General features: G+C 43.7%; 1 protein-coding gene across 3 annotated transcripts in view; it reads left to right on the forward strand.

Annotated features, from left to right (window-relative positions):
- STAB1 (stabilin 1) overlaps positions 1-12,625 on the forward strand; it is a 367,238-nt gene that overhangs the window by 349,153 nt on the left and 5,460 nt on the right. For all 3 annotated transcript variants that reach the window (XM_083156377.1, XM_083156378.1, XM_083156379.1), the window contains 4 exons: positions 584-690; positions 2,399-2,518; positions 3,744-3,893; positions 4,366-4,470. In XM_083156377.1, the coding sequence (XP_083012503.1) occupies positions 584-690; positions 2,399-2,518; positions 3,744-3,893; positions 4,366-4,470 (482 nt within the window). The remainder of the gene's footprint in view (positions 1-583; positions 691-2,398; positions 2,519-3,743; positions 3,894-4,365; positions 4,471-12,625) is intronic.

The raw sequence follows: 12,625 nt of genomic DNA on the forward strand, positions 1-12,625 counted from the left end.
AATCAATTCCAAGCCGACGTGGATAGTGAAGGTATGATAAGGTCAGAGGACGCGTACCGCCGCACCTTGCAGGCTCGCTACGCTTCGGGTTGGCATTGATCCTGGGGGTGGCGCTGACAATGGGGGGCCATTTAACATTGTGAGGACCCATCAGGGTGCTTGTACAATCAAAAATCAAACACCATACTATAATTTTTCAAACCCATCCTGTAACATGGCACTCAGGAGCTGATTGGCTGACTGAAGCTGAAACCATAGAATGGCATCCCCTCTTGGTAATAAACATGTGGATTAAATTTATGAAGATGGGAGTTCTATTGAAGATGGGATGTTGTCATAGCAACCAATCAGATTCTATCTATTATTGCCGTGATAAATATGAAGTAAAATATGATTCGTTGCTATGGGCAACATCCCATATTTAATAGAACTCCCATCTTAGTAAATGTACCCCTTGATAGGGGATCATGGTTGTGTATGCTACAGGGCATGATATAGGTCTTGGCCTGAGGAATTATTAAGGTCAACCTTCAACCCAGTATTGATAAGAATTAACAAATGGCATATAATCCTTATTTTCTAGACGTACAATGCCAGTGTGCTGATGGGTACGTGGGAGATGGGAGTTACTGCAATGGAAACCTGCTGGAAGTTATGGAGGCGAATCCTAAACTCTCCAGATTCTACTCTGTGAGTTCTCTCTCTCATACATGCATGAACCTTAACATAATACAAAAATACATAATAACAGATATTTATCAGAATTCATCTGTCAATCCACTAGTAACCGACAATTTCACTGACACACGTTCCTCTGCCCAGGCAATAATTGCACCTACAGTATCAGAAATGAAATTTAACCTTCAGATTACTTTGTCACTGTCCAGCAACTTTTACTAGTTGAATTGCATTTGATAGGAAATTGCTCTACCTAACTGGCATGATTAAGGCTTACAAGGGTATAGTATTGGTATTGTATGGTACAGATGTGTCCTCATACATCTAGCCTCAGTACACCATGCAGAGGGCGTATTGAGGTTTGATGTCGCTACTGAGCCATCAGGTTCCCTGAAACGCTTAGGGGTAAATTTACTAAAATGGGAGTTCTATTGAAGATGCAATATTGCCCATAGCAACCAATCAGATTCTATATATTATCTTCTAGTAGGTGCTAATAATTAAGAAATACAATCTGATTGGTTGCTATAGGCAACCTCCCATCTTCAATAGAACTCCCATCTTAGTAAATGTATCACTTAGTGTCAGGCATGTTGTGATGGGACTAGGAAGCATCGGGAGCCTGCTGATTAATCTGATATGCGACACTTGTATATCTGTGTGCACCTGAGTCTGTATATGAAGCACAACAGAACTTGGTATGGAAAAAGCCATGACTGCTGCATCATACTATAATACAGTATGATGCAGTACTAATACAGAGACTCAGTCGCACACACAGATATACAATTCCCACATATCAGATTAATCACCGCAGTCTCCTGGTGTGTTCCAGTGCATCTAACCCACATTATCAGCCAAAAATACACCAGTGGTTAGCGCAGAAGGGGCCCGATATGCCAAGAGGGACTGTTTGGTGCGACTGCAGTAAATATGTATGAGGACACATCTGTATTGTATACTTAATGGAGCTCAGCTAAGATTTAGCAGTGTACTGTATATAGAGCACATGACTTAGTGTAAAATGCACATACTGTATTTGCACTGTGTATGCCAGCAAAAAGGTGTACAACTAGGTCTATATACAGATTTAGTGCTTCCTTATGCTCTGAGAGGAGAAACGGGGGGGGGGGGGGGGGGGAATAAGTGGTACAGTATAAGGACAGGACAGGTGTATTAGTGTAAATGCAAATACAGACCGGCACAGAGATGCCGAAACACCTAGAAGTAGCCGGATCACTTGCGGATGCCCGAGGGCTGGTGCACATACTTGTGGGAATAGCTTCTGATTGCTGGTTCATCTGTGAAGCCTGTAGGTTCTTTCTTCATTGCTTCATTATATGACAGTGTGGGTGTAATGAAATTTATCATGTGTTACAGAGAACAATATACTAGATATTTAAAAAAAAAAACTTGAGAATGCGTGTTGCTATCAGTATACAGGTGGAGGAACTGTTGTGCTTATGGTTGTGTATGAGTGCATCTCATGTAAACTTGGCTTCCGGTATATGCTTCCGCTGCAGTCGGATATATTATGAGATGCTACAGTATATACACTATTTTACATGTCGCGTTTTACCGCTTATTTTTTGATGCATCTGCATAACACTGCCTACATCCTCATAGTTGTCTGATCACCTTAATTAGCAAATATCAAACCTAAGTCTTTAAAGCTTTTATTTGTTTCTGTTGAATAAAATGATGCTTCTTTTTTTTCTAGATGATTCTCGATTATGGTAATTCCAGCACTCAGGGCTCATTGTTTCTGGATATCCTGTCAAATAGAACTTTATTTAAAACCTTGTTTGTACCTGAAGATGGCAGCTTTGAGGACAATATAGTGAGTAAAGTCTAAACAACGTACATCATGAATCACCAGGATATAAATGAACAAAACATTAATGTGTTAGGGTAGACATGGTATTTGCCCTCAGAATAAAACCTTTTATGAAAAGGGAAATGTTTATGTATTGATTCTAGACTGTCTGGTCATGCCAAAGAGGTGTGATATGCCAAGTGTTACGCTTGGGATCATCGTGGGTGCTTATAGGGGCATTTTCCACTTTATAGTCACTTTTTTCTTACCTCCCCCAATGGGGTATTAATTGTACTCTGCCTAGAAATAACTATTGTAGATGTGACTGTGCTCAAATGATCTTCGAAATGGAGAATAAACTATAATACAGTACACTCACCCTTGTCGGAGCTAATACATAAAGAACACAATACTCTATGGTATAATTGGGAAGGGGGCCTTCATAGGAACATAGTAATAACATTTCAGTAGTTAAAGTGCTGTGCATCACATTGATATCAAAAGGCATTTCAATGGATTAGGGGCAACATGCACTGGCCAGACAGGGGGCCAGATGCACTAAGCTTCAAAAGTGGAAAAAATGGAGAGTGATAAACAGCCAGCCAATCAGCTCCTACCTGACATTTTTCAAACACAGTCTGTGACAAGACAGGAAGGAGCTGATTGGCTGGCTGTTTATCACTCTCCATTTTATCACTTTTTAATGTTAGTGCATCTGGGCCAGGGAGTGGTTGTATCCGTACGTCTGCCCACTGCCCAATTCTAGCTCGCGATGGTACAGCCAATGTTCTGACTATGTAAGCTGGAAGATGCCATAGTGCCAGAGTCTTTGTTGTTTGATATGTTATGCCATCTTGCCAAGTACATAGCTGGAAATGTACATATGTGCCGCTGAGAGCTAGAATCGGGCAGTGGGCAGCCCTACAGACATCAGCGAATCTCTGGGTGCCACTGACTGATACATATATATTGAGTAGGACACTGAATAACGTATTTGGGATTTGTGACTACTTCTAATAAACTCTGATTACTTGATTGGGTTGGGATTACCCAGGAGAGGACTGAAAATGGAACAACAATCTGTGCCATAGATGGTGGACTCTTTGGCAGTGGTTATCCAACAATCCTGTAGATGTATAACCACTTTAATGCTCCACACTTGTCCCATTTACATTATGGCACACAGGTCATATATTCCACCATACCTTCTATACCACTTTACTTTTTTATTCTTTTCATCTTTTTTTAGACTTTGACATGGCGAGACTTGGAGCATCACATATCCAAACTGGATGTACTTGTTCCATACACAAATCTTACACATGGGAGTACTCTGCTTTCTAACCTAGGATATAATCTTTCCATTTCAGAACAATCCTCTAATTGCTCCCAACCCCTGGTAAGTAGAATGCAGCTGTATAGTATAAGCTGGCCGTAGATGATATATAGGCCTAACCATTGTACAATACAGTCCCCAAGCATGTCCTGTAACTTTACTGAGAGCATATAATACCACCAGTAATGGCCACAGTGTTCAATTTATTTCTTGGTAAAGTGTATTTTGCAGAAGGATGAGAACAAACATAATCTCAGCATTATATTGTAGTGAATGTACCACAGAAATGTGTCTTATTTTCCTCTCTTATACTACAGCAAGGAGATTAGAGAAAAGTATATGATTATCCTCCTTTTTATACAAGTAAAACTGCTACCCGTTCAATGTTTGTTGAATGTAATGCCTTGATGACAATGTGCAAGAAATTGAAAAACGCTCAATCCTTAATAAAAAGTTTATTTAAAAAAAAAACATATCCTGTTTGACCATATTACTGTACATCCTAAAATGGTTTCTCCTCTGGTTTCTGTTCCAGTGTCCTAAAATTGTAAACAATCAGATGATAACTCAGTGGGATATCCCAGCCTTCAATGGAATCATCCATATTATAAAGGGACCATTGAAAGCACCCCCTGTGCAGGTAAAATGTGTATGTGACTGTGTATGTATATATATATATATATATATATATATATATATATATATATATATGTAGGCACCTTGCAGATAATAAGTGGTATGGCCTATGTAGCTGTACGCTCCCGCTTACACAGTTGTACCAGACAATTGCCCAGCTTTCTCTCACACATAACAGGAAGTTGGGACGGAACTCCAGGAAGCTGACATGGACAGATTGGCAGCTAATAACCCATTTGCACCACATTTTCTTACCAGTGACATGAAGCTGTAGCTTATGTATAAACAACACATCCGGGTCTCGTCACATAATATTATGGATGATTATTGGATAAGCAAATGAAAAAGTAATTTAACAAGTGAACTTTCTTGACAGACATTTGGTGATATTTTGTTGCAGGTCTTTTGAGCAGGCCTAAATTTAGTGTTACACATAGAAGCTTTTATCTGGGGCGGGATAGATGGATAGGCAGCTTTTTCTCTGAGCAGTATCTATGTAAGGTTAAGGGTTTACTGTCTTATAATAATCCAATATGCATAGGCCCCTTAATAAACTCTGTATTCCCCATCCCATTCACTAGACCACAGGTTCTCAAAGTCGGTCTTCAGGACCCCACACAGTGCATGTTTCACTTTTATCCATCCTGGTGACACAGCTAACCTTGGGATGTAGGAGGGTCCGCCATCTTGGAAGGGTTTATAGACTGAAATCCCACTAGGGAGGTGAAGTCTATTACAGGAGTCCAGCACTGCTGGACAACTCCAAGTGGTCCCAGAAAGAAGGGGAGGCACTGGAGGTGAGGAGAAACACTTTTGGGAGCGACTAAAGGGGGAAAGGCACCAAAAAGGCTATCCTTCCCCGCTGAAGCAGATACTTGGTCTCTTCCTGCTCTGTGTGCTGGCGCCTTTTTCTATCCATGCTGAGGAGCTGAAGCAAGGCTTTTTATACAAAGTGCAGAGAGTACAGTTTCTCCTGGATAGCGCTTCCCCTGCTGATCCCTGAGGTCACTGGCAGCAGAAAGCAGACCGATAAGTACACTGTTATATGATTCTGTGCTTTGCCTGACATTGTGCACCGTGTATTAGACATGACTGAAGGGTGTAATTCTGCTGCCTTGGGGGAGGGAGCGCGGGCCATGTTACTTCACTGTAAGTTTTTGTGGGGTTAAGTTTACATGTGAGCAGATGGATCAAGGGGATTTGTGCCCCTCATGTGAGTCTGTGCCCAGTGGAGCGCAAGCCCAGAGGTCTGAGCAGTCTGAAACTGCGTAGGCTGCTGCATGGGGGAGGTCCATGAATGCCTTGGTGGAGGCTTTAAATAGGCAGAGAGAGGGCTTAGGAAGTCTCCTGGCCATATGTCATCCTTTTGGGAAAGAAAGTATTATACTTTTCTCCCTGTGATAGGCGCTAGTCAAACTGTAATGTTATTATTTGACTTACTAGTATCTTAATTTAATCTTGTGACAAAAATATTTTATATATTTAATCAGCAGCAGACTAGATGGTGTGATTGTGATCTCACACCTAATCAGGTGTTGGGTGCACCTAAGTTTACCCCACCTGTCCAACCAAAATACTTTATATATAGACTGCGCTTATATAGCAGGTGCACGTGTGGCTAAATCAACGATCACTACTAAATTATAAATAAATATATTTATTAGTATGAATATATCAAATTAGAATTAAAAAGAATTTATGCACAGTAATACATAAAAAAACCCACATATAAACTCTACACAATAAGAATCGGTGGCCACCTAAAAAATGAATGAATTAATAATTAAATGTTGCTTCACAAAAGGAAGCTTTCTTTGATGAGTTGCTTAAAAAATAGATATTGCTTTTCCAGTGGGAAGGGGAACAGTATTAGCAGCCAATTTAATAATCTCCAGTCACCGCTTGTAATTTTAGTATAAGTTTGTCCAGTGCACTTAGGTATATCTCATACTCACAGACTCCACAGAAATATGACGTTGGGCCGTAGTGTAAATTAGCAGGGAGGCAGGAGAGTTAGTAAATGTTCCTCAGTCTGTAGCTCTCCGTTCTACACCCGCAAAAAAACTCCGTCGCCGTGACACTGACCCAAAGCCGGCAGTTGTATTCAGTCCAGACGCCGTGTCTCTCACACACGGCTGGGGTCTCAGTCAGGCGTCAGGCTGGCCCGTAGAGCTGCAGAGTCGCGTCTCTCACCCGCTCTCTGTCAGCTGGAAGGAGTGGGTCTGTGATCTCTGCTTGTGCAGCTGTTGTAGGTAATAGCGGTGATCGTGGCTGTTTAGAGGTCCCTTCTTTGGATAAAGACACCGGGCAAATTCTCCTCTAACGCGTTTCGCTCGTATTGGAGCTTTTTCAAAGAGTCCAATGAAAAAGCTCCAATACGAGCGAAACGCGTTAGAGGTGTCTTTATCCAAAGAAGGGACCTCTAAAGAGCCACGATCACCGCTATTACCTACAACAGCTGCACAAGCAGAGATCACAGACCCACTCCTTCCAGCTGACAGAGAGCGGGTGAGAGACGCGACTCTGCAGCTCTACGGGCCAGCCTGTCGCCTGACTGAGACCCCAGCCGTGTGTGAGAGACACGGCGTCTGGACTGAATACAACTGCCGGCTTTGGGTACGTGTCACGGCGACGGAGTTTTTTTGCTGGTGTAGAACGGAGAGCTACAGACTGAGGAACATTTACTAACTCTCCTGCCTCCCTGCTAATTTACACTACGGCCCAACGTCATATTTCTGTGGAGTCTGTGAGTATGAGATATACCTAAGTGCACTGGACAAACTTATACTAAAATTACAAGCGGTGACTGGAGATTATTAAATTGGCTGCTAATACTGTTCCCCTTCCCACTGGAAAAGCAATATCCATTTTTTAAGCAACTCATCAAAGAAAGCTTCCTTTTGTGAAGCAACATTTAATTATTAATTCATTCATTTTTTAGGTGGCCACCGATTCTTATTGTGTAGAGTTTATATGTGTGTTTTTTTATGTATTACTGTGCATAAATTCTTTTTAATTCTAATTTGATATATTCATACTAATAAATATATTTATTTATAATTTAGTAGTGATCGTTGATTTAGCCACACGTGCACCTGCTATATAAGCGCAGTCTATATATAAAGTATTTTCATATGTCATCCTCCCAAACGTCTATGGGCTCCATTACCCCATTTCAAAGGGACCATGTGTTACTGCAGGTCATTCAGGATGCACAGGGTGTTCAAAAGATGAATTCTTTTGGTGAACAGTTTGCTAAGTCCTCTGAGATTTTTTCTCCTAGACACCCAGTTTCTACACCCCCACTTTTGAATTTGGATTCTGATGAAGAGGGTGTGTGTGAGGAGGATTTGAGCTGGGACCAAAGGGAAGAGGCTGAAGCTTCTGTCCCGGGTATTGAGGATTTGATCCTTGCAATAAAACATTAGATTTGTCTGAGGAAGACAAGGTGCCTGCACACTTTGTCTTTAAGAAGATTCGCAGAGATTCTGTGACATCCCTCTGATGAGGGTATGGTTTCCTTGCTGGGAGAAGCATGGAAAGCTCCAGACAAAAAATGTCTAAGAGGTTTGCTAATATGTATCCCATGCCTGAGGAACATGTGAAATTATGGAAAAAGGTTCCCTTGGTAGATGCTCCTGTAGCTAGATTATCCAAGGCCACAGCTTTACCGGTACAGGGTGGAGCGGCCTTTTATTGATCCTGTGGACAAGAAAGTGGAAGGATGCCTTAAGGCGGTTTTTGAAGGAGTGGGTTTCACACTCCGTCCCATTATTTCCTCTGCCTGGGTTGCTAAGGCAATGATTAAGTGGGCTGAAGCCTTACGGAGTCAGCTCCAGCCTGATTCAGAGGTTTTTACACTGGCCGAAAATCTCAGATGTGCAGCAGAGTACAATTTTGAGGCTGGGGAAGAAGGCGCTAGAATGGCGTCTAAGGTATCAGCCACGTCTGTGTCAGCGAGGAGAGCCCTTTGGCTAAAAGCCTGGGAAGCAGACAGTGAATCTAAGAAGAAGCTTGAGACTTTGGCTTTTAAAGGAGAATTGCTTTTTGTGTCAGAGCTTGAATCCATCATAAAGCAAGCTACGGGAGGGAAGAGTACTTTTCTCCCCACTACATCTAAAACTTCAGGGTCTAAATTTTTAGTTTTTAAGCCTTCCTTTTGCTCTTCCTTTCGGGGAAGAGTGTCCAACAGAGGACAGGCGGGAAGAGGTAGGTTCCCAGCAAGTAAAGGGAGGGCACCCAAATCCCGGTTTGGGGCCTTTACTAAAAAACATGTGTCCATAGGAGAGGATAAATCCTCTGCATGATGGGGCAAAGACTTCCCGTTCTGGCCTCAGAGTGGGGGGTCACCTCCTACAGTTTCGGGACAGGTGGAAAAATCCAACCACGGACCCTTGGGTTTATTCCATTGTCTCCAAGGGTTACCAGATAAATCTCAGGGGCCCTCCCCCAAGAAGATTTCTCCCTACTCCTTTAACGTGGGAAGCCCGAATACGAACTGTCCTCTTGGGGGCAGCATTGTCTCTCAGAGAAAAAGGGGTTGTGGTCCCAGTACCTCAGGAGAAAAGGAAGAAAGAATTTTATTCAATTATTTTCTTGGTCCCCAAACCAGACCAGTCTTTCAGACCCATTCTAAATTGAAAGTCTTAAATCAGCTGGTGTTGACGATTTTACAAGCTCCAAACCCTACGGTTTGGCATGGAGTGAAACTACTCGTTTGGTGGTGGCAGATGGTGGCAACATTCAAGTCACTTCAGTTTGCCAGGTTTCACTGGAGGATTTTTCAGTGTAACATCCTTTCATGTTGGTCAGGAAATGCAAAGACCATGAAACAGGAACGGTTGTTTCTGTCTCAGGAGACAAGGGAGTCCCTAATCTGGTGGACGGAGACGTTGCAGCTGAGGCGTTCCCTTCACTCATGTAGTTGGTTGTCACAACCGATGCCAGTCTCAGGGGCTGGGGAGCGGTAGCCCTTCACCTTGTCAGGACTGCCATTTATGTCATTGTTTGGTCTGCGGTGCCTCTGGTTACACAAAGGTGCTGCTGTTGTTTTATTCACCCTGCAGTACCTCTGTGTGTCCAAAGGTGCTGCTATCATTTCTTGGTCTGCAGTACCTATGGGTGACCAAAGGTGCTGCTGTTGGGTTCTGCCTGCAGAACTGTGGCTTCTGAGAGCAGTTCCAGCTGGTGTAATCAGCTGGTCTGGGCTGTTCTCAGAATGCCATTCCCAGCTGCAGCACATGTTGATCATTAAGGGACCTGTCTCTGTGTGCTGCAGCGATTGGTCTGCTCTGGTTTAAAAACTGCATTTGCCCTGAGCTCAGGGCCAGTGATAGCTGTCTCAGCCATGTCTGTACTGCTGTAGCTTGCCTGTTACCTGGCCCTGTTACCTTGTTCCTGTACCTGAGTCCTGTTACCTTGTTCCTGTACCGGAGTCCTGTTACCTTGTTCCTGTACCAGAGTCCTGTTACCTTGTTCCTGTACCAGAGTCCTGTTACCTTGTTCCTGTACCTGAGTCCTGTTACCTTGTTCCTGTACCGGAGTCCTGTTACCTGGTTCCTGTACCGGAGTCCTGTTACCTGGTTCCTGTACCGGAGTCCTGTTACCTGGTTCCTGTACCGGAGTCCTGTTACCTGGTTCCTGTACCTGAGTCCTGTTACCTGGTTCCTGTTCTGATACCTGTACCTGTTCCTGATTCCTAATACCTGTTCCTGTTCCTGTTCTGATACCTGTACCTGTTCCTGATTTATTATCCTGATAAATCAGTGAGTTTCATCCATCCTGCCTCCGTTTGTCTGTTCCTCCAGCAAGTACCATTACTTCTAGTCTTGCAGTCCACTGGGACTCCTAACACACCTATGGTTGCAGGGTCTTTGGTCCAGAGAAGAATCCAAGCTGCCAATCAATATATTGGAGCTTTGGGCTGTTTGGAACACCCTTCGGCAGGCGGAAGATCTTCTGAAAGGATCGCCTGTACGTGTACAGTCGGACAATGCCACGGCTGTGGCTTACATGAATTATCAGGGTGGGACTCGCAGCAAGATGGCAATGCAGGATGTCTCGCAGATTTTCAGGTGGGCAGAGGTCAATATTTCTGCTCTGTCGGCTGTGTTCATTCCGGGGATCCAGAATGTAGAGTCGGATTTCCTCAGCAGGGCAGACCTGCTGGAGGGAGAATGGACACTTCATTCCAGGAGATTGTGAATCGCTGGGGACTCCCAGAAGTGGACTTGATGGCATCCAGGAACAACTGTCAGGTTCCGAGGTTTTGTTCTTGGACCAGGGACCCGACCACTTGGGCGGTAGATGCCATGAGGGTTCAGTGGCATTTCAGTCTGGTTTATGGGTTTCCCCCATTTCCAATGATCCCGCGGGTGCTAAAGAGAGTGAAGTCTCAAGAGGTGCAAGCCATTCTGATTGCACCGGACTGGCCCAGGAGGTCCTGGTATTCCAACATACTGAGATTGTCGACGGACTCTTGGCGTTTCCTCTTCGGCAGGATATACTGAGACAAGGGCCATTTCCACACCTGGACCTAGCTTGTCTCAATTTGACGGCCTGGCTTATGAAACCTCCCTTTTGAAGAAAAAGGGGTTTTCTGATGCAGTTATCCAGACTATGCTAAGGGTACGCAAGGCGGTGTCTGTTTCAAATTATCATCAGGTCTGGAAAATTTTTATCAGGTGGTTAGAACGTCAGAGGTTTCACACTTCTAGGTTCAAGGTGTCTAGACTATTGGAATTCCTTCAGGATGGATTTTCAGCCAGCCTTGGATTGCAGTCTTTAAAGGTGCAACTGTCGGCATTGTCTATTTTCTTTCAGAAAAGGGTAGCCCTGTTACCTGAGGTTCAGACCTTTTTGCAGGGCGTGACCAGACTTAAACCTCCATATAGGCAGCCTGTGGCGCCTTGGGATTTGTCTTTGGTTCTGTCAGTATTACAGAATCCTCCTTTTGAACCGTTTAGGTCGGCTGACCTTAAATTTGTTTCTTGAAAACTGACTTTTCTGTTAGCCATTGCTTCGGCTAGGCGTGTATCGGAGTTGGGAGCCTTGTCCTGCAAGTCTCCATATTTCATTTTTCATGAAGATAGGGCTGTGCTTCGAACAGTTCCTAAATTTCTACCTAAGTTTCTTCGTTTAATTTAAACCAGGAGATTGTACTTCCGATGTTTCCCCCGCCTGATGGGGCAAAAAATACTGACAAATTTAAAGAATTTGGACGTAGTTGTGCCTTGCGAATATACATGGAAAGGGTAAAGGACATCCACAAAACTGATTTGCTTTTGATATTGTATAATGTGCATAAGAGAGAGTGGCCTGCTTCTAAGCAGACCATTGCTAGATGGTTAAGGTCACCAAGGTAGGTAGAACTGTTCACGGATAAATGCCCATACCACCAGGTCAGTTGCTTCCTCTTGGGCTGTGCACCATGGTTGCTACAGTGGAACAGTTGGGCAGGGCCGTCACTTGGTCCTCTGTTCATACCTTTACCAAATTTTACAGGTTCCATGAGTTTGCGTCGGGGGACGCTTCATTTGGGCAAGCAGTGATGAGAACTGTAAGCCTGAGCGTACCCTCCCAAAGGACCGGCTCATGAATGTTCCAAGGTTAGCTGTGTCACCAGGATGGACGAAAGAGAAAAGGGGATTTTTGTAAGAACTTACCATACGAACCCCTTTCTCTGAGTCCATCCTGGTGACACAGCGATCCCACCCTTATGCTCAGTAAGTTATACCATTCATGTGTTGTCATGTTTTGATTATACGATTTTGCATATAAGATGTTCAGGCATTGTGCTGAGTTATGTATCCTAGTGTGCTTTAGAAGTTGAACTGAAGCATCATGGGATGCAGAAGGGAGGAGCCTGCTCCCAAAGACTTTCAGCATAGGTGCGTTGGCTCCTGCGGACCCTCCTACATTCCAAGGTTAGCTGTGTCACCAGGATGGACTCAGAGAAAGGGGTTCCAGCGGTAAGTTCTTACAAAAATCCCCTTTTTGTAGGTTGTTTCCTCACAGAATCAAGTGAAATAATTAGCTCCACCTGTGGAGCTTTTAAAATGTGTCAGTGAGTAATGAGTGCCCCTGTCAGGTGACATTGAAACCATGAACTGCGTGGGGTCCCGAGGACCGAGTTTGAGAACCACTGTTCTAAATAACTT

Source organism: Crinia signifera, chromosome 8 (genome assembly GCF_055691185.1).
Source record: "Crinia signifera chromosome 8, ASM5569118v1, whole genome shotgun sequence".
Taxonomy (NCBI): Eukaryota; Metazoa; Chordata; class Amphibia; order Anura; family Myobatrachidae; genus Crinia; species Crinia signifera.